The 22168-nt window shown below is 66.0% G+C and overlaps 1 protein-coding gene across 1 annotated transcript; it reads left to right on the plus strand.

The window, feature by feature from the left end:
• Window positions 1–1279: 1279 nt before the first annotated feature.
• On the plus strand, window positions 1280–20864 carry LOC142028488 (glutamate receptor ionotropic, kainate 5-like). The gene is given in 20 exon segments (XM_075022320.1): window positions 1280–1470; window positions 3060–3178; window positions 3181–3229; window positions 3462–3559; window positions 3995–4160; window positions 5276–5454; window positions 6723–6776; window positions 6885–7046; window positions 9981–10133; window positions 12846–12950; window positions 13177–13284; window positions 14541–14735; window positions 16076–16189; window positions 16306–16415; window positions 17629–17802; window positions 17904–18069; window positions 19577–19802; window positions 19919–20047; window positions 20132–20253; window positions 20502–20864. Coding segments are annotated over 20 exon segments (2877 nt in total). The 5' UTR covers window positions 1280–1385.
• The last annotated feature ends 1304 nt before the right edge of the window (window positions 20865–22168 follow it).

A 22168-nucleotide genomic window follows, 5' to 3' on the forward strand; every position in this document is an offset into this window, starting at 1 on the left:
CGGGGGGGGGGGGTCCTGGGTGTTCATGGGGGGGGGTCCCAGGGGTTCACAGGGGGGTCCCAGGGGTTCACGGGAGGGTCTCAGGGGTTCATGAGGGGGGTCCCAGGGGTGCAGTGGGGTTCCAGGGGTTCGTGGGGGGGGGTCCTGGGTGTTCATGGGGGGTCCTGGGTGTTCATGGGGGGGGTCCCAGGGGTTCACGGGGGGGTCCCAGGGGTTCATGAGGGGGGTCCCAGGGGTGCAGTGGGGTTCCAGGGTTCGTGGGGGGGGTCCTGGGTGTTCATGGGGGGTCTTGGGTGTTCATGGGGGGTCCTGGGTGTTCATGGGGGGGGTCCCAGGGGTTCACAGGGGGGTCCCAGGGGTGCAGGGGCCATGGCAGGGGTTCATGGGGGGGGTCGCAGGGGTTCAGGAGGGCTCCCAGGGTCTCGGGGGTCTCCGGGGAGAGTTGTGGGGCCACGGGGAGGGCTGGGGGGGTCTCCGGGGGGGAGGTCCCGGGGGTCCCCGCTGAGCGGTGGGCGCAGGCGGCGAGCGTGCAGGGGGGGTCCCAGGGGTTCATGGGGGGGGTCCCAGGGGTTCATGGGGGGGTCCCAGGGATTCATGGGGGGGCTCAGGGGTTCATGAGGGGGGTCCTAGCGGTGCAGTGGGGTTCCAGGGGTTCGTGGGGGGGGTCCTGGGTGTTCATGGGGGGTCCTGGGTGTTCATGGGGGGGGGTCCCAGGGGTTCACAGGGGGGTCCCAGGGGTGCAGGGGCCATGCCAGGGGTTCGTGGGGGGGGTCCCAGGGGTTCACGGGGGGGTCTCAGGGGTGCAGTGGGGTTCCGGGTGTTCATGGGGGGGGGTCCTGGGTGTTCATGGGGGGGGTCCCAGGGGTTCACGGCGGGGCTCAGGGGTTCATGAGGGGGGTCCTAGCAGTGCAGTGGGGTTCCAGGGGTTCGGGGGGGGGGGTCCTGGGTGTTCATGGGGGGTCCTGGGTGTTCATGGGGGGGGGTCCCAGGGGTTCACAGGGGGGTCCCAGGGGTTCACGGGAGGGTCTCAGGGGTTCATGAGGGGGGTCCCAGGGGTGCAGTGGGGTTCCAGGGGTTCGTGGGGGGGGTCCTGGGTGTTCATGGGGGGTCTTGGGTGTTCATGGGGGGTCCTGGGTGTTCATGGGGGGGTCCCAGGGGTTCACAGGGGGGTCCCAGGGGTGCAGGGGCCATGGCAGGGGTTCGTGGGGGGGTCGCAGGGGTTCAGGAGGGCTCCCAGGGTCTCGGGGGTCTCCGGGGAGAGTTGTGGGGCCACGGGGAGGGCTGGGGGGGTCTCCGGGGGGGGGGTCCCGGGGGTCCCCGCTGAGCGGTGGGCGCAGGCGGCGAGCGTGGCCGCGGCCGACCTTCTCCATGAGGAGCGGGGGAAGATGCCGGCGTCGCCCGCGGTCCTGCTGCTGCTGGTGGCCGCCTTCGCCCCCCGGAGCCGCCAGGGCCTGGCCTCCCTCCGCATGGGTGAGGGGCACGGGGGGGGGCACGGGGGTGGGGGGGGGCGGGGGGAGTCAGGGGGGCACGGGGGATATGGGGGTCCTGGAGGGGACGGGGGCGTGGGGGGGCTTTGGGGCCATGGGGGTCGTGGAGGGTACAGGGGTCGGGGGGGTCATGGAGGGTGAGGGGGGGCATGGGGGGGCATGGGGAGATGGGGGGGTCATGGGGGGTCATGGGGGATATATGGGGTCATGGGGGTATGGGGAGATGGGGGGCATGGGGGTCATATGGGGACATGGGGGTCATGGAGGGGACGGGGGCGTGGGGGGCTTTGGGGTCATGGGGGGTACAGGGGTCAGGGGGGGTCGTGGGGGGTACAGGGGTCGGGGGGGTCATGGAGGGTGAGGGGGGCATGGGGGGGCATGGGGAGATGGGGGGGTCATGGGGGATATATGGGGTCATGGGGGTATGGGGAGATGGGGGGCGTGGGGGTCATGTGGGGACATGGGGGTCACGGAGGGTGTGGGGGCGTGGGGGGGCATACGGGGACATGGGGGGACTTATGGGGTCATGTGGGGTCATGGAGGGTGTGGGGGGGCATGGGGGGTCAGGGGGAGATGGGGGGTCATGGGGGGGTCATGGGGGATATATGGGGTCATGGGGGTATGGGGAGATGGGGGGCATGGGGGTCATATGGGGACATGGGGGTCATGGAGGGGACGGGGGCGTGGGGGGGGCTTTGGGGTCATGGGGGTCGTGGGGGGTACAGGGGTCAGGGGGGGTCGTGGGGGGTACAGGGGTCGGGGGGGTCATGGAGGGTACAGGGGTCGGGGGGGTCATGGAGGGTGAGGGGGGGCACGGGGGGGCATGGGGAGACATAAGGCGGGGGGGGACGTGGGGGATATATGGGGTCACAGGGGGGTATGGGGAGATGGGGGCATATGGGGACATGGGGGGACTTTGGGATCATGGGGGGGCATGGAGGGTGTGGGGGGGCATGGGGGGGCATGGGGAGATGGGGGGGTCATGGGGGGTATGGGGAGATGGGGGGCATGGGGGTCATGTGGGGACATGGGGGTCATGGAGGGTACAGGGGTCGGGGGGGTCATGGAGGGTGAGGGGCGGCACGGGGGGGCATGGGAAGATGGGGGGGTCATGGGGGTCATGGAGGGTATGGGGCGTGGGGGGGCATATGGGGACATGGGGGGACTTATGGGGTCATGTGGGGTCACAGGGGCATCGGGGTCATGGGGGGACATGGAGGGTACGGGAGCGTGGGGGGACATGGGGGGACTTACGGGGTCATGGGGGGTATGGGGGGGTCAGGGGGAGATGGGGGCATGGGGGGTCATGGGGGGACATGGGGGGTCATGGGGAGATGGGGGGCATATGGGGTCATGGGGGGTCATGGAGGGTGTGGGAGGGTATATGGGGACATGGGGGGGCCCAGGGGGGATTTAGGGAGCGCTGGGGGGGGGCACAGTGGGGTTATACGAGGACACAGCGCACGGGGTCACAGGGGGAGGGCACATGGGGGGCTATAGGGGGACATTGGGGGGGGGGGGCTGCTGTTGCCACCCCCTCCCCAAATCCTGTGCCCCCCCCCCCCCCCCCAGCCGCCATCCTGGACGAGCGGTCAGGCTGCGGGCGGGGGGAGCGGCTGGCGCTGGCGCTGGCGCGGGAGCACGTCAACGGCATTTTGGGGACCCCCGCCCGCGCCCGCCTGGAGGTCGACATCTCATCTTCGAGCTGCAGCGCGACAGCCAGTACGAGACCACCGACACCAGTGAGCGCACGAGGGCCCGCGCACGGGGGCACGAGGGCGTGCGCGGGGCGGGCGTGCGACGCACGGCGGCCGTGCGACGCGCGGCCGTGCGACGCGCGGCCGTGCGACGCGCGGCCGTGCGACGCGCGGCCGGGCGTGGGGGGCCGGGCGACGCGCGTGTCCGACGCGTAGCCGTGCGAGGCGGGCGTGCGAGGCCCCCGTGCACCCACACGCCCCCCCCCCCCCCCCCCAGTGTGCCAGATCCTGCCCAAAGGCGTCGTCTCGGTGCTGGGTCCCGCGTCCAGCCCCGCCGCCGCCTCCACCGTCAGCCACATCTGTGGGGAGAAGGAGGTGAGGGGGGGGGTGGTTGGACCCCCCCAGACCCCCCATTCCCCCCAAATCCCCTCCGGGACCCCCCTATTCCCCCCCCCAGCACCCTCAGACCCCCCCCCAGTGCTCCCCATTCCCCCATGCCCCCCCATTGATGGTGACCCCAGGTCCCCTCGTATCCCCCCCCGTGCCCCCCCATTGTGGTGACCCCCCGTCCCCCTGTGACCCCAGGCTGAGGGTGACCCCCAGGTCCCCCCCATTCCCCTGTGCCCCCCCCACATCCCCCAGTGCCTCCCAGCTGATGGTGACCCATAGGTCCCCCATAACCCCCCCCGTATCCCCCTGTGCCCCCAGACCCCCCCCGCCCCAAATTCCCCGTATCCCTCCGAATCCCCATATCCCCCCGTATCCCTTCCTGCCCCCTCCCATCTGACAGTGCCCCCCCCCCCCCCCCAGATCCCCCACATCAAGGTGGGCCCCGAGGAGACCCCCCGGCTGCAATACCTGCGCTTCGCCGCCGTCAGCCTCTACCCCAGCAACGAGGACGTGAGCCTGGCCCTGGGCCACATCCTGCGCAGCTTCCGCTACCCCGCGGCATCCCTCATCTGCGCCAAGGCCGAGTGTAGGGGGGCACGGGGGCGGTGGGGGCAGGGGGGGCTCACGGGGATGGGAGGGGGGGTACCAGCTATGGGGAGGGGTGTCAGGGCGTGGGGAGGGGGATGCAGGACGTAGGGATGGGGATGCAGGGCACGGGGATGGGGTACCGTGATGTGGGGAAGGGGTGTCAGGGCGTGGGGAGGGGGCACGGGCCATGGGGAGGGGGCACTGGGATGTGGGGAGGGGGCACTGGGATGTGGGGAGGGGGTACCAGCTATGGGGAGGGGGTGTCAGGGCATGGGGAGGGGGATGCAGGATGTAGGGATGGGGATGCAGGGCACAGGAATGGGGTACCGTGATGTGGGGAAGGGGCGTCAGGGCATGGGGAGGGGGCACTGGGATGTGGGGAGGGGGCATGGGCCATGGGGAGGGGGCACCAGGGCATGGGGAGGGGGATGCAGGATGTCGGGATGGGGATGCAGGGCACGGGGATGGGGTACCAGGGGCACGGGGATGGGGTACCGTGATGTGGGGAAGGGGCGTCAGGGCGTGGGGAGGGGGCACTGGGATGTGGGGAGGGGGCATGGGCCATGGGGAGGGGGCACCGGGATGTGGGGAGGGGGTACCAGCTATGGGGAGGGGGTATCAGGGCATGGGGAGGGGGATGCAGGATGTCGGGATGGGGATGCAGGGCGTGGGGATGGGGTACCAGGGGCACGGGGATGGGGTACCGTGATGTGGGGAAGGGGCGTCAGGGTGTGGGGAGGGGGCACGGGCCATGGGGAGGGGGCACCGGGATGTGGGGAGGGGGTACCAGGGCATGGGGAGGGGGCACAGGCCATGGGGACGGGGCGTGGGGGCGCAGGGACGGGGATGCAGGGTGTGGGGAGGGGGCGTGGGGGCAGAGGGATGGGGTACCGAGGCGTGGGGAGGGGGCACAAAAGGGATGCGGGGGGGCACAGGGGTGGATACGGGTCATTTGGATGGGGGTCCCCAAGGCTGGGCGCAGGGACAGGGGTGACGCTGCGGGGTGCGAGGGCTGCGCCGGGGTTTGGGGTCCGTGCGGTCGCCTCGGGGGTCCCGGCAGCACCCTGGGGTGCTCCCCCACCCCCCTCTGGACCCCCCCCCGCCCCCCCCCAGGCCTGCTGCGGCTGGAGGAGCTGGTGCGGCAATTCCTCATCTCCCGCGAGACCCTCTCGGTGCGGATGCTGGACGAGGCGCAGGACCCCACGCCGCTGCTGAAGGAGATCCGCGACGACAAGATCACCACCATCATCATCGACGCCAACGCCTCCGTCTCCCACCTCGTCCTCAGCAAGGTGGGCCGGGGCGGGGGGAGGGGGGGGTGGTCCGTGGGGCTGGGGGCTTGGGGGGCTTGCGCTCGTGGGGTAGGACAACATAGGGAGCTTGGGTCATGGGGCTGGGGGCTTTGGAGGGCTGGGGGCTTGGGGGTTTGGGGCTATGAGGCTGGGGTCTTGGGGGGCTGGGGGCCATGGGGCTGGGGGCTTGAGGGGCTGGGGGCTTGGGGGTCTTGCACCATGGGGTAGGACACCATAGGGAGATTGGGTCATGGGGCTGGGGGCTTAGGGGGCTGGGGGCTTGGGGGTTTGGCACCATGGGGCTGGGGTGTTGGGGGGCTTGGGGTCCGTGGGGCTGGGGGCTTGGGGGTCTTGCGCTCATGGGGTAGGACAACATAGGGAGCTTGGGTCATGGGGCTGGGGGCTTTAGAGGGCTGGGGGCTTGGGGGGATGGGGGCCATGGGGCTGGGGGCACAGGGGTCAGGGGTCCATGGGGCTGGGGGCTTGGGGGTCTTGCACCATGGGGTAGGACACCATGGGGAGCTTGGGTCATGGGGCTGGGGGCTTTGGGGGGCTGGGGTCTTGGGGGTTTGGGGCCATGGGGCTGGGGGCTTGGGGGGCTGGGGTCCATGGGGCTGGGGGCTGGGGGTTTGGGGGCTTGGGGGTTTGGGTCCATGGGGCTGGGGGCTTGAGGGGCTGGGGTCTTGGGGGTCTGGGGTCTTGGGGGGCTGGGGGCCATGGGGCTGGGGGCTTGGGGGGCTTGTGCTTGTGGGGTAGGACACCATGGGGAGCTTGGGTCCATGGGGCTGGGGGCTTTGGGGGGCTGGGGGCCATGGGGCTGGGGGCTTGGGGGTCTTGCACCATGGGGTAGGACACCATAGGGAGCTTGGGCCATGGGGCTGGGGGCTTAGGGGGCTGGGGGCCCGGGGGTTTGGGGCCATGGGGCTGGGGGCTTGGGGGTCTTGCGCTCATGGGGTAGGACAACATAGGGAGCTTGGGCCATGGGGCTGGGGGCTTGGGGGGCTGGGGGCCATGGGGCTGGGGTCTCGGGGGCTGGGGGCATGGGGGTCGGGGGGCCATGGGGCTGGGGGCTTGGGGGGGCTTGTGCCATGGGGTTGGGGGCTTGGGGGTCTTGCACCATGGGGTAGGACACCATAGGGAGCTTGGGTCATGGGGCTGGGGGCTTGGGGGGCTGGGGGCCATGGGGCTGGGGGCTTGGGGGGCTGGGACGCCGTGGGGCAGAGCCCCCCCCTCTCCCCCCCCCCCAAAACCCCCCCAAACCCCCCCAGGCCTCGGAGCTGGGCATGACGTCGGCTTTCTACAAGTACATCCTGACCACCATGGTGAGCCGGGACACCCCCCCCCCCCCCCAAAACCCCTCATGATGGTGCCGGGACCCCCCCTGACCTCTCTCATGGCCCCCCCCCCGGGGCCCCCCCCCCCCCCCCCAGGATTTCCCGCTGCTGCGGCTGGACGCGCTGGCGGACGCCCCCTCCACCGTCCTGGGGTTCTCCATGTTCAACACCAGCCACCCCTTCTACCTGGAGTTCGTCCGCAGCCTCAACATGTCCTGGCGCGAGAACTGCGAGCTCAGCCCCTACCCCGGACCCGCGGTGAGGGGGGACACCCCCCCCCCCCAAAAAAAAAAAACCCCAAAAAAACCCAGGGGTGGGACCCCAAAACTGGGGAGGGACACCAAACCCCCAGGGGGACGCCGAAACTTGGGGAAACGCAAGGATCTGGGGGGAGATGGGGGACCAAAACCCAGGGGGGGACACCAAAACCCGGGGGAGGGACCCCAAAACCCAGGGGAGGGACCCCGAAACCCCACAGGGACCCCAAAACCCAGAGGGGACCCCAAAACCCCACAGGGACCCCAAAAGCCCAGGGGGACACCGAAACTTGGGGAAAGCCAAGGATCTGGGGGGAGATGGGGGAAGAGGGGGGACCAAAACCCAGGGGGGGACCAAAACCCGGGGGAGGGACCCCAAAACCCAGGGGAGGGACCCCGAAACCCCACAGGGACCCCAAAACCCAGAGGGGACCCCAAAACCCCGCAGGGACCCCAAAACCCCAGGGGGACGCCGAAACTTGGGGAAACACAAGGGTCTGGGGGGAGATGGGGGACCAAAACCCAGGGGGGGACACCAAAACCCGGGGGAGGGACCCCAAAACCCCACAGGGACCCCAAAACTCAGAGGGGACCCCAAAACCCCACAGGGACCCCAAAACCCAGGGAGGGACCCCAAAACCCCATGGGGACCCCAAGACCTTGGGCAAACCCAAGCATCTGGGGGAGCTGGGGGAAGAGGGGACACCAAAACCCAGGGGGGACCCCAAAACCCAGGGGAGGGACCCCAAAACCCCACAGGGACCCCAAAACCCCAGGGGGACACCGAAACTTGGGGAAAGCCAAGGATCTGGGGGAGATGGGGGGAGATGGGGGACCAAAACCCAGGGGGGGACACCAAAACCCGGGGGAGGGACCCCAAAACCCGGGGGAGGGACCCCAAAACCCCACAGGGACCCCAAAACCCAGGGAGGGACCCCAAAACCCCATGGGGACCCCAAGACCTTGGGCAAACCCAAGCATCTGGGGGAGCTGGGGGAAGAGGGGACACCAAAACCCAGGGGGGACCCCAAAACCCAGGGGAGGGACCCCAAAACCCCACAGGGACCCCAAAACTCAGAGGGGACCCCAAAACCCCACAGGGACCCCAAAACCCAGGGAGGGACCCCAAAACCCCATGGGGACCCCAAGACCTTGGGCAAACCCAAGCATCTGGGGGAGCTGGGGGAAGAGGGGACACCAAAACCCAGGGGGGACCCCAAAACCCAGGGGAGGGACCCCAAAACCCCACAGGGACCCCAAAACCCCAGGGCCCCAGATGCTTGGGGAAAGCCAAGGATCTGGGGGAGATGGGGGAAGAGGGGGGACCAAAACCCAGGGGGGGGAACAAAGCCCGGGGGAGGGACCCCAAAACCCAGGGGAGGGACCCCAAAACCCAGGGGAGGACCCCAAAACCCCACAGGGACCCTAAAACCCCAGGGGGACCCCAAGACCTTGGGGAAACCCAAGGATCTGGGGGAGCTGGGGGAAGAGAGGACCCCAAAACCCAGGGGAGGGACCCCAAAACCCCAGGGGGACCCCAAAACCTTGGGGAAACCCAAGCATCTGGGGGAAGAGGGTACCCCGATAACCTGGGGGAGGACCCCAAAACCCCATGGGAGTCCTCAAACCCCAGGGGGGACCCCAAAACCTGGGGAGAACCCCGGACCTGGAGGAGCTGGGACTTACACTGTCCTCATGTCCCCCCCATGTCCCCCATGTCCATCTGTCCCCATCCCACCCCCGTCTCCCCCCGCCCTCCCCATGTCCCCCCATCCCCTTGTACCCCCATATCCCCCTGTCCCCTTGTTCCCACCGTGTCCCCATCCCCATCCCTATGTCCCCCCCATGTGTCCCTGACCCCCCCCCATGTCCGTCTGTCCCCATCCCACCCCCATCTCCCCCCATGTCCCCATGTCCCCCCGTGTCCCCCATCCCACCCCCATGTCCCCCCATGTCCCCATGTCCCCCCGTGTCCCCCATCCCACCCCCATGTCCCCATGTCCCCCCATGTCCCCATCCCACCCCCATGTCCCCCCATGTCCCCACATCCCCATGTCCCCCCGTGTCCCCCATCCCACCCCCATGTCCCCATGTCCCCCCATGTCCCCATGTCCCCCCATGTCCCCATCCCACCCCCATGTCCCCCCATGTCCCCACATCCCCATGTCCCCCCGTGTCCCCCATCCCACCCCCATGTCCCCATCCCACCCCCATGTCCCCATGTCCCCCCATGTCCCCATGTGTCCCCATGTTCCCATGTCCCCCCGTGTCCCCCATCCCACCCCCATGTCCCCATGTCCCCCCATGTCCCCATGTCCCCATGTCCCCATCCCACCCCCATGTCCCCCCATGTCCCCATGTCCCCCCGTGTCCCCCATCCCACCCCCATGTCCCCATGTCCCCCCATGTCCCCATGTGTCCCCATGTCCCCATGTGTCCCCATGTTCCCATGTCCCCCCGTGTCCCCCATCCCACCCCCATGTCCCCATGTCCCCATGTCCCCATCCCACCCCCATGTCCCCCCATGTCCCCATGTCCCCCCGTGTCCCCCATCCCACCCCCATGTCCCCATGTCCCCATGTCCCCCCATGTCCCCATCCCACCCCCATGTCCCCCCATGTCCCCATGTCCCCATGTCCCCCCATGTCCCCATCCCACCCCCATGTCCCCATGTCCCCCCGTGTCCCCCATCCCACCCCCATGTCCCCATGTCCCCCCATGTCCCCATGTCCCCATGTCCCCATCCCACCCCCATGTCCCCATGTCCCCCCACGTCCCCTTGTCCCCCCATGTCCCCATCCCACCCCCATGTCCCCATGTCCCCATGTCCCCCCACGTCCCCATGTCCCCATCTCCCCATCCCACCCCCACGTCCCCATGTCCCCCCACGTCCCCCCGTCCCACCCCTCACGTCCCCGCCGTGTCCCCCCCCCAGCTGTCGGCGGCGCTGCTCTTCGACGCGGTGCACGTGGTGGTGGGGGCCGTGCGGGAGCTGAACCGCAGCCAGGAGATCGGGGGGCGGCCGCTGGCCTGCGCCTCCCCCAGCATCTGGCCCCACGGCACCAGCCTCATGAACTACCTCCGCATGGTGAGGAAAGGGGGGGGCCCCAAAAGAGGAGGGGGGGCCGGAACGCCCCGAACCACCCTGGGGCCCCCACAAGCTGCTGGAAGACCCTTAAAACCTTCCTGGGGGGGGTCTTGGAAGCTCCTGGGGGTCCCAAAATAGTCCTGGAGGACCCCAAAACCATCCTGGGGGGGGTTCTGGAGGACCCCAAAAGGTTTTTGGGGACCCCAAAACCCTCCTGGGGGGGGTCCTAGAAGATCCTGTGGGTCCCAAAATAGTCCTGGAGGACCCCAAAAGGTCCTTGGGGACCCCAAAACCCTCCTGGGGGGGGTCCTGGAAGCTCCTGTGGGTCCCAAAATAGTCCTGAAGGACCCCAAAAGGTCCTGGAGGACCCCAAAACCATCCTTGGGGGGGGTCCTAGAAGCTCCTGTGGGTCCCAAAATAGTCCTGGAGGACCCCAAAGGGTCCTTGGGGACCCCAAAACCATCCGGGGGGGGGTTCTGGAGGACCCCAAAAGGTTTTTGGGGACCCCAAAACCCTCCTGGGGGGGTCCTAGAAGATCCTGTGGGTCCCAAAATAGTCCTGGAGGACCCCAAAAGGTCCTTGGGGACCCCAAAACCCTCCTGGAGCACTCCCAAAACCTCCTAGGGGGTCCCAAAATAGTCCTGGAGGACCCCAAAAGGTCCTGGAGGACCCCAAAACCATCCTAGGGGGGGTACTGGAGGACCCCAAAAGGTTTTCAGGGACCCCAAGACCCTCCTGGTGGGGTCCTAGAAGCTCCTGTGGGTCCCAAAATAGTTCTGGAGGACCCCAAAGGGTCCTTGGGGACCCCAAAACCCTCCTGGGGGGGGTCCTGGAAGCTCCTGTGGGTCCCAAAATAGTCCTGGAGGACCCCAAAAGGTCCTTGGGGACCCCAAAACCCTCCTGGAGCACTCCCAAAACCTCCTAGGGGGTCCCAAAATAGTCCTGGAGGACCCCAAAAGGTCCTTGGGGACCCCAAAACCCTGCTGGGGGGGTCCTGGAAGCTTCTGTGGGTCCCAAAATAGTCCTGGAGGACCCCAAAGGGTCCTTGGGGACCCCAAAACCCTCCTGGGGGGGTCCTAGAAGATCCTGTGGGTCCCAAAATAGTCCTGGAGGACCCCAAAAGGTCCTGGAGGACCCCAAAACCATCCTGGGGGGGGTTCTGGAGGACCCCAAAAGGTTTTCAGGGACCCCAAGACCCTCCTGGGGGGGGTCCTGGAAGCTCCTGTGGGTCCCAAAATAGTCCTGGAGGACCCCAAAAGGTCCTTGGGGACCCCAAAACCCTGCTGGGGGGGTCCTGGAAGCTTCTGTGGGTCCCAAAATAGTCCTGGAGGACCCCAAAGGGTCCTTGGGGACCCCAAAACCATCCGGGGGGGGGTTCTGGAGGACCCCAAAAGGTTTTTGGGGACCCCAAAACCCTCCTGGGGGGGTCCTAGAAGTTCCTGTGGGTCCCAAAATAGTCCTGGAGGACCCCAAAAGGTCCTTGGGGACCCCAAAACCCTCCTGGAGCACTCCCAAAACCTCCTAGGGGGTCCCAAAATAGTCCTGGAGGACCCCAAAAGGTCCTGGAGGACCCCAAAACCATCCTAGGGGGGGTACTGGAGGACCCCAAAAGGTTTTTGGGGACCCCAAAACCCTCCTGAGGGGGGTCCTAGAAGCTCCTGTGGGTCCCAAAATAGTTCTGGAGGACCCCAAAGGGTCCTTGGGGACCCCAAAACCCTCCTGGGGGGGGTCCTGGAAGCTCCTGTGGGTCCCAAAATAGTCCTGGAGGACCCCAAAAGGTCCTTGGGGACCCCAAAACCCTCCTGGAGCACTCCCAAAACCTCCTAGGGGGTCCCAAAATAGTCCTGGAGGACCCCAAAATGTCCTGGAGGACCCCAAAACCATCCTAGGGGGGGTACTGGAGGACCCCAAAAGGTTTTCAGGGACCCCAAGACCCTCCTGGGGGGGTCCTAGAAGATCCTGTGGGTCCCAAAATAGTCCTGGAGGACCCCAAAGGGTCCTTGGGGACCCCAAAACCCTCCTGGGGGGGGTCCTGGAAGCTCCTGGGGGTCCCAAAATAGTCCTGAAGTACCCCAAAAGGTCCTGGAGGACCCCAAAACCATCCTTGGGGGGGGTCCTAGAAGCTCCTGTGGGTCCCAAAATAGTCCTGGAGGACCCCAAAAGGTCCTTAGGGACCCCAAAACCATCCTGGGGGGGTTCTGGAGGACCCCAAAAGGTTTTCAGGGACCCCAAGACCCTCCTGGGGGGGTCCTAGAAGTTCCTGTGGGTCCCAAATTAGTCCTGGAGGACCCCAAAAGGTCCTTGGGGACCCCAAAACCCTCCTGGGGGGGTCCCAAAATAGTCCTGGAGGACCCCAAAAGGTCCTTGGGGACCCCAAAACCCTCCTTGGGGGGGTCCTGGAAGCTCCTGTGGGTCCCAAAATAGTCCTGGAGGACCCCAAAGGGTCCTTGGGGACCCCAAAACCCTCCTGGGGGGTTCCCAAAATAGCCTTGAAGGACCCCAAAAGGTCCTTGGGGACCCCAAAACCCTCCTGGGGGGTCCTGAAATATCCCTAAAGACCCCCAAAACGTCCTGGAGGGGTCCCCAGACCACTCTAGAAGTCCCCAAACCCTCTCAGTCTCCCTGAGGGGGGATCCCCCCCAAATTTTTTTTGGGGGGTGTCAGTCTTCTTCTGGGGGTCCTGCACCCACCTTGCCCCCCCCCCCCCCCCAGGTAGAGTACGACGGGCTGACGGGGCGGGTGGAATTCAACAGCAAAGGGCAGCGCACGAACTACACCCTCCACGTGCTGGAGAAGGGGCGCGACGGGCACCGCGAGGTGAGACCCCCCCCCAAATTGCAACCCACGTTGTACACCCCCCCCCCCCCCCCCATTGCTCCCCCCCAACCGAACCACGTTGCACCCCGGCCACCGCACCCAGGGGACCCCCACGCCTCCCCCCATCGTGGTGCTGTGCGCCCCCCCATCGTGGTGCTGTGCCCCCCCTCATCGCGGCGCTGTGCCCCCCACCCCGGTGCTGTGCGCCCCCCCCCCCCCCCCCCAGGTGGGTGTGTGGTACTCCAACCGGACGCTGGCCATGAACGCCACCACCTTGGCCATCAACGCCTCCGACAGCTTGGCCAACAAGACCCTCATCATCACCACCATCCTGGTGAGCGGGGCCGGGGGGGGGGGTCCTGGGGGGGGGTCTTGCTTTCCGCCCCGGGTTTTCCCCACAATCCCCGTTGGGGGTCATCGGACTCCACTGGACTGTTCCCATTGGGGGTCTGGGGGCCCCCCAAGGGTCTCTGTTTGGGGTCCCACCAGGGGTGTCCATTGGGTCCCATCAGGTCCCACTATTGGGGTCTTCCTTGGGGGGGGGTCCTGCTGTGCTCCTCTTTGGGATTCCCTTGGGATGTCTCCATCAGGGGCTCCTGGGGTTCCCATTGAGGCGTGTCCTTCGGGATCTTCATCGCCGCCACCTCCTTGAGATCCGCTGGGGTCTCCGTTTGGGGTCTCCTTGAGATCCCCTTGGGGTCTCCGTTTGGGGTCTCCTTGAGTTCCTCTTGGGGTCTCCGTTTGGGGTCTCCTTGAGTTCCTCTTGGGGTCTCCGTTTGGGGTCTCCTTGAGATCCCCTTGGGGTCTCCTTTTGGGTTCTCCTTGAGTTCCCGTTGGGGTGTCGCCACTGGGGTCTCCATCACCATCCACTCGAGGTCCCCTTGGGATTTCCACCTGGGGTTCTGTTGGAGTGTCCCCATTGGGATCTCCTTTGGGGTCCCATTGAGACCTCCATTGGGTTCCCCTCGAGACCTCCATTGGGTTCCCCTCGAGGTCTCGGCTGCTGTCCTCTCGGGGTCCCCTTCGAGTCTCCATCTGGGGTCCTCTTGGGGTCTTCAGCTGTTGGACTCCCTTGGGGTCCCCTCGGGTTCTCCATTGGCATCTCCTTTGGGATCCCATATCTCCATGGGGTTCCTCCTTGGGTTCTCCGTTGGCATCTCCTTTGGGATCCCATATCTCCATGGGGTTCCTCCTTGGGTTCTCCGTTGGCATCTCCTTTGGGATCCCATATCTCCATGGGGTTCCTCCTTGGGTTCTCCGTTGGCATCTCCTTTGGGATCCCATATCTCCATGGGGTTCCTCCTTGGGTTCTCCGTTGGCATCGCCTTTGGGATCCCATATCTCCATGGGGTTCCTCCTTGGGTTCTCCGTTGGCATCTCCTTTGGGATCCCATATCTCCATGGGGTTCCTCCTTGGGTTCTCCGTTGGCATCTCCTTTGGGATCCCATATCTCCAGGGGGTTCCTCCTTGGGTTCTCCGTTGGCATTGCCTTTGGGTCCCATATCTCCATGGGGTTCCTTCTTGGGTTCTCCCTTGCTGCCCAGCCGCGTTCCCCACCCTGACGCCTCCACCCCCTCCCCATCCCGCAGGAGAACCCCTACGTGATGCGGGTGGGGGGCGCGGGTGGCCCCGAGCGCTACGAGGGTTTCTGCGTGGACATGCTGCAGGAGCTGGCGGGGCTCCTCAAATTCCGCTTCCACATCAAGCTGGTGGAGGACGGGCTCTACGGGGCGCCCGAGCCCAACGGCTCCTGGACCGGCATGGTGGGCGAGCTCATCAACCGGGTACGTGGGGCAACTTGTTGCCGGGGGGGGGCCACTGTGGGGACTTGGGGGGTGTCCTGGGGCAGGTTATGGGGGGGTTTGAGGTGTCCTGGGGCAGGTTTTGGGGGTTTTGGGGTGTCCTGGGGCAGATTATGGTGGGGTTGGGGGGTTTGGGGGTGTCCTGGGGCAGGTTTTGGGGTGTCCTGGGGCAGATTATGGGGGGGTTGGGTGTTTCGGGGGCATCCTGGGGCAGGTTTGGGGGTTTGGAGGTGTCCTGGACAGGTTATGGGTGGGTTTGGGGGTGTCCTGGGGCAGATTATGGAGGGTTTGGGGGTGTCCTGGGGCAGGTTTTGGGGTGCCCTGGGGCAGATTATGGGGGGTTTGGTATTTCAGGGGCATCCTGGGGCAGGTTATGGGGGGTTTTGGGGTGTGCTGGGGCAGGTTTTGGGGGTTTTGGGGTGTCCTGGGGCAGGTTTTGGGGGGTTGGGGGAGTGTTATGGGGAGTTTGGGGGTTTTTGGGGTGTCCTGGGGCAGGTTATGGGGGGTTTTGGGGTGTCCTGGGGGAAGTTTGGGGGGTTTGGGGTGTCCTGGGGCAGATTATGGGGGGTTTGGGGAGTGTTATGGGGAGTTTGGGAGGTTTGTGGGTGTCCTGGGGCAGGTTTTGGGGTGTCCTGGGGCAGGTTATGGGGGGTTTTGGGGTGTCCTGGGGCAGGTTATGGGAGGTTTGGGGTTTTTTGGGGTGTCCTGGGGCAGGTTTGGGGGTTTGGGGGTGTTCTGGACAGGTTATGGGGTGTCCTGGGGCAGCTTATGGAGAGTTTGGGGGTGTCCTGGGGCAGGTTTTGGTGGGTTTTGGGGTGTCCTGGGGCAGGTTATGGGGGGTTTGGGTGTTTTGGGGTGTCCTGGGACAGGTTATGGGGAGTTTGGGTGTTTTGGGGTGTTCTGGGACAGGTTATGGGGGGTTTGGGGTGTCCTGGGGCAGATTATGGGGTGTCCTGGGGCAGGTTATGGTGCATTTTGGGGGGTTTTGGGGGTGTCCCGGGGCAGGTTATGGGGGTTTGGGGGAGTCCTGGGACAGGTTATAGCATGTTTGGGGGATATTTGGGGTGCCCTGAGGCAGATTATGGGGTCTTTGGGGTGCAGGGGTGTTGAGGAGCAGCCTATGGGGGGGTTTGGGGTACAGGGGGTGTCCTGGGGCATCCTATGGATGTTTCGATGTATGGAGGTGCCCAGGGGCATCCTATGAGGGTTTTGGGGGGGCTCTGTAACCCTGGGGAAGGTTTTGGGGGGGTCTTAGGGGAGTTGAGGCTACCTGACACCCCCGCTCGGGGGTCCCCCTTGTGCCTGCCCCCCCCCCCCCGCAGAAAGCCGACCTGGCGGTGGCCGCCTTCACCATCACGGCGGAGCGGGAGAAGGTGATCGACTTCTCCAAACCCTTCATGACGCTGGGGATCAGCATCCTCTACCGGGTCCACATGGTACGGGGAAGGGGGGGGGGTCCTGGGGATGGGGGGGGGGACACACGACGGACCCCAGCGGGACGGGGTGGGGGGGGTCGGTGTCACCGCGGGGGTCTCACGCCGTGTCCCCGCAGGGCCGCAAGCCGGGGTATTTCTCCTTCCTAGACCCCTTCTCGCCGGCCGTCTGGCTCTTCATGCTCCTCGCCTACCTGGCCGTCAGCTGCGTCCTCTTCCTGGCCGCGCGGTGAGGGGGGGGGGGGGGCACCCCAAAATATACCCCCCCCCCCAGGTCCAGGGGGGAACCTGAAGCACCAGCCCCCAGGGCCACCCAAAAATACCCCCCCCCCTCCCCAAGACCCTTGGGGTAATGCCCCCAGACCCCAAGGGCACCCCAAAATACCCCCCCCCCCAGACCCTGGGTGACACCAAAAATTCGCCCCCACCAGACCCTGGGGCACCCCCAATTCTTCCCCCCCACCGTGGGTACCCAAAATCCAGGGTTAGGGGGGTGCAGGGAGGACCCCTATGGGGTCACAGCTGGGATCTGGGGGTGCAGGGAGGTCCCGGGATACCCCGTGGGGTCAGTGGTAGGTTTGGGGGGGTACAAGGAGCTCCAGGGACACCCTGTGGGGTCAACGATGGGGTTTGGGGGTGCGGAGAAGTCCTGGGGGGGGGTCAGTGATGGGTTTGGGGGCTTCAGGGAGGTCCTGGAGCTCCTTGTGGGGTCAATGATGGGGTTTGGGGGTGCAGAGAAGTCCTGGGGGGGTCAGTGATGGGTTTGGGGGCTTCAGGGAGGTCCTGGAGCTCCTTGTGGGGTCAATGATGGGGTTTGGGGGTGCGGAGAAGTCCTGGGGGGGGGTGTCAGTGATGGGTTTGGGGGTTCAGGGAGGTCCTGGAGCTCCTTGTGGGGTCGATGATGGGGTTTGGGGGTGCAGAGAAGTCCTGGGGGGGTCAGTGATGGGTTTGGGGGCTGCAGGGAGGTCCTGGAGCTCCTTGTGGGGTCAATGATGGGGTTTGGGGGTGCGGAGAAGTCCTGGGGGGGGGTGTCAGTGATGGGTTTGGGGGCTGCAGGGAGGTCCTGGAGCTCCTTGTGGGGTCGATGATGGGTTTGGGGGGTACGAGGAGCTCCAGGGACACCCTGTGGGGTCAACGATGGGGTTTGGGGGTGCAGAGAAGTCCTGGAGCTCCTTGTGGGGTCGATGATGGGGTTTGGGGGTGCAGAGAAGTCCTGGGGGGGTCAGTGATGGGTTTGGGGGCTGCAGGGAGGTCCTGGAGCTCCTTGTGGGGTCGATGATGGGTTTGGGGGGTACAAGGAGCTCCAGGGACACCCTGTTGGGTCAACGATGGGCTTTGGGGGTGCAGGGAGGTCCTGGGACACCCTGTGGGGTCTCCGGGGCATGGGGGGGGGGTGGAGGCCGGGGGGGGGTCCCTCATGGTGTCCCCCTCCCCACCCCCAGGCTGAGCCCCTACGAGTGGTACAACCCCCACCCCTGCCTGCGGGAGCGGCACAACCTCCTGGAGAACCAGTACACCTTGGGCAACAGCCTCTGGTTCCCCGTGGGGGGCTTCATGCAGCAGGGCTCCGAGATCATGCCCCGCGCCCTCTCCACCCGCTGCGTCAGCGGGGTCTGGTGAGACCTGGGGGGGGTCCGTCGGGGCGGCCCCGGGGCAGCTGGCCTCGGAGAATGTCCACCGACACCCCCCCCGCCCCGCTCCGGGGCTATTCCTCCAGGTGGGCTTTCACCCTCATCATCATCTCCTCCTACACGGCCAACCTGGCGGCCTTCCTCACCGTGCAGCGGATGGAGGTGCCCATCGAGTCGGCCGATGACTTGGCTGACCAGACCAACATCGAGTACGGCACCATCCACGCCGGCTCCACCATGACCTTCTTCCAGGTGAGGTCCCGGCCGTGGGGGAGGCTCTGTGAGGGACAGGTAGGGCGCAGCGCACCCACGAATCCTGCGGCCCCGCACCCAACCCAACCCAACTTGGCTCAACCTGGTTCAATCCAACCCAACCCAGATCAACCCAACCCAACCCAATCTGGGTCAACCTAACCCAGCTCAACAAACTTAACCCAACCCAAGCTGGCCTGGGTCAACCTAGATCAACCCAACCCAACCTAGATCAACCCAACCTAACCCAGCTTACCAAACTTAACCCAACCCAAGCTGGCCTGGGTCAACTCAACCCAACCCAGATCCACCCAACCCAACCTAGATCAACCCAACACAACCCAACCTAACCTAGATCAACCCAACACAACCTAGATCAACCCAACACAACCAAACCCAACCTAGATTAACCCAACACAACCCAGATCAACCCAACCCAGATCAACCCAACCCAACCCAGATCAACCCAGCCCAACCGAGATCAACCCAACCCAACCTAGATCAAACCAACCCAACCCAGATCAACCCAACACAGATCAACCCAACCCAACCCAGATCAACCCAACCCAACTCAACTGAGATCAACCCAACCCAACCTCGATCAACCCAACCCAACACAGATCAACCCAACCCAACCCAGATCAACCCAACCCAACCTCGATCAACCCAGCCCAACCGAGATCAACCCAAGCCAACCCAACCTAGATCAACCCAACCCAGCCCAACCTAGATCAGCCCAACCCAACCCAACCTAGATCAACCCAACCCAACCCAGATCAACCCAACCCAACCCAGATCAACCCAACCCAGATCAACCCAACCCAACCCAGATCAACCCAACCCAACCCAACCTAGATCAACCCAACCCAACCCAGATCAACCCAACCCAGATCAACCCAACCCAACCCAGATCAACCCAACCCAACCCAACCTAGATCAACCCAACCCAACCCAGATCAACCCAACCCAGATCAACCCAACCCAACCCAGATCAACCCAACCCAACCCAACCTAGATCAACCCAACCTAACCCAACTTAGATCAACCCAACCCAACCCAGATCAACCCAACCCAACCTAGATCAACCCAACCTAGATCAACCCAACCTAACCCAACTTAGATCAACCCAACCCAACCCAGATCAACCCAACCCAACCTAGATCAACCCAACCTAGATCAACCCAACCTAACCCAACTTAGATCAACCCAACCCAACCCAGATCAACCCAACCCAACCTAGATCAACCCAACCTAGATCAACCCAACCTAACCCAACCCAGATCAACCCAACCCAACCCAGATCAACCCAACCCAACCCAGATCAACCCAACCCAACCTAGATCAACCTAAGCTAGATCAACCCAACCCAACCCAACCTGGACCAACCCAACCCAACAGAGCAACCCACCCCTTCCCAGTCCACCCCAGCGCAGCCCAACCCAACTCAACGCAGGCCAGCCCAACCCAGCCCCCCCGCCCCATGCCCGTCTTCCCCCCCCGCCCCCAGAACTCGCGGTACCAGACCTACCAGCGGATGTGGAACTACATGCAGTCGAAGCAGCCCAGCGTCTTCGTCAAGAGCACGGAGGAAGGCATCGCCCGCGTCTTGAACTCCAAGTACGCCTTCCTGCTGGAGTCCACCATGAACGAGTACCACCGCCGGCACAACTGCAACCTCACCCAGATCGGGGGGCTGCTGGACACCAAGGGCTACGGCATCGGCATGCCTCTGGGTACGGGGGGATGCCGGGGTGGGGTTGGGGAGGGCAAGAGGTGGCCTGACCCCCTTCCCCCCCCCCCAAAAAAAAAAAAACCACCTGGTGGAACCCCATCTCCTGTCCCCCTCCAGGTTCGCCCTTTCGGGACGAGATCACCTTGGCCATCCTGCAGCTGCAGGAGAACAACCGGCTGGAAATCCTCAAGAGAAAATGGTGGGAAGGGGGACACTGCCCCAAAGAGGAAGACCACCGGGCCAAAGGTAGGGAGAAAACCCCTGGGGGAAGCCGGGGGGGGGGACACACGGGACCCTCTGAATGTGTCCCCCCCCATGTGTGTCGCCTAGGGTTGGGCATGGAGAACATCGGGGGCATCTTCGTGGTCCTCGTCTGCGGCCTCATCGTCGCCATCTTCGTGGCCGTCATGGAGTTCGTCTGGTCGACGCGGCGCTCGGCCGAGACCGAGGAGGTCCGGGGGGGGCCGGGGGGGGGGGAACCCAGCATCTGGGGGGGGGGGTGTGTGACACCAGATTGGGGGGGGGGGGCGGTCAAGGTGGGGCGGAGGGGCGACAACCCACGCATCCGTGGCCGGACCACCCTGGGTGGGGAGAAGACCCAAGCGATGGGTGGTGACTGGGATGAACTGGGGGGGGGGGGGGCCCAGGCATCCAGCTGATGCCCCCCCCCCCTATTAAACACACCCCCCCCCCCCCCCAGATCTCGCTGTGCACCGAGATGCTCCGGGAGCTTCGCCACGCCGTCTCCTGCCGCAAACCGGCGCGCGCCCGTCGACGCCGAAGACCCCCGGCACGGGCCGGGGGGGTCGCCGGGGGGGGGGTCGGAGGAGGCCCCTCCCCTGCGGGAAATGCGCTTCAGCAACGGGAAACTTTACTCGGGGACCCCCGCCGCCTCGTCCGAAATTGGGGGGGGGGCACGGGGGGACCCCCCCCCTGCACCCACGTCCGCGTCTGCCCCGAGTGTCGCCGCATCCAGGCGCTGCGGGCGGCCCCCCCGCCCTCCCGGGGGGGACCCCCCCCGCCGCCTCCCCCCCCAGAGGGGGGTCCCCGACAACAGGAGTGACATCCCCCCCCCCAAAAAAAAAACCCTCCTTGTACGCCGTGCGTATGCCAGGATTTGGGGGGGGACACACACCAGGACCTACGCCCCCCCCCAAAAAAAAAAACCACCCCCCCCTCTGGACTCAGCACCCCACTGTAAACCCCCCCCCCCCCCCAAAAACTGCGCTGTGCCTTCCCGGGGGGGGGGAAATGCTGCCCCCCCCACCCTGCCGGGGGGATGGGACCCCCATGCCGTGCCTGGAAGGATTTGGGGGACACCCCCCCCCCCAACACTGCGGGGGGGGGGGGGGCGCAGAGGACGGACCCCCCCCACACACACACTCCCCACGCACGGACCAGCCGCGGGGGGGGGGGGGTCGTGGACATCCCCCCCCCCCCCCCCAGGGACACGAGGGGGGGGGTCGGTGGGGGGGGCCCGGCCCTGGGCGGGGGGGGGTCGGGGGAGGATCGTTATTATTAATTATTATTATTAATTTTTCCTTTTTTTTGGGGGTTGGTTGGTTTTGGTTTTTTCCCCCCTTTTTCTTGGGTTTTGGGGTGGGGGGGTGGGGGGGTTGGTTCGGTTCTCGGCGTGACGTCATCGCCGACCCCCCCCCCCCCAATAAACCCAGTCGGACTTTTACGGGAGAGCAGCCCCATCGTCTGCGTCCGCCGCCCCCCCCCCAACCAGTTCCCCCCCCCCCCCAAAAAAGCCAAACGCGTCCGTTCCTCCCTGCGGCCGCCAGGGGGCGCCCGGCGCCCGGGAAAAACGCGGGATGCAAATGAGATGCAAATGAGATGCAAACGAGCGGCAGGTTCAAAGGGATGCGGAGAAAGCCCTCCGGGGGGGGGGGGGCTGGTGCAGGGGACTCAGCTCCCCCCCCCCAACCCCTCAAGGTCACGCCCCCCCCCTTGGCCCAAGCCCCGCCCCCAGTCGATGGTTGCCACGGCAACCAGACATGACGTCACCGGGGACACCGGCGGCATCGGGATGCTCTGGAGGGGGAACCCCCCCCCTCCTCATTTCCCCCCCCCCCGGGGACCCCCCCCCACCCTCATCCCGGGGTAGAAAAGCTTTTGGGGGGGGGGTGTGTCACCCCACCCCCCCCACCCCAAATTGGGGGTTGGGGTCCCCTATTGGGGGGGGGGTCATATTTGCGGGGGGGGGGGTCATATTTGCGGGGGAGGGGGCAATTTGGGGGGGGCAATTTGGGGGGGGCAATTTGGGGAGGGGGGTCCCCAGTTTTGGGGAGGGGTCCCAGTTCCCCCCCCCCCCCCGTTGTGTCGCAGGACAAGGTCACCCCAAGGACATGGGGGGGGGGCGCG

The sequence above is a fragment of the Buteo buteo genome, unplaced genomic scaffold, assembly GCF_964188355.1.
Source record: "Buteo buteo unplaced genomic scaffold, bButBut1.hap1.1 HAP1_SCAFFOLD_457, whole genome shotgun sequence".
Taxonomy (NCBI): Eukaryota; Metazoa; Chordata; class Aves; order Accipitriformes; family Accipitridae; genus Buteo; species Buteo buteo.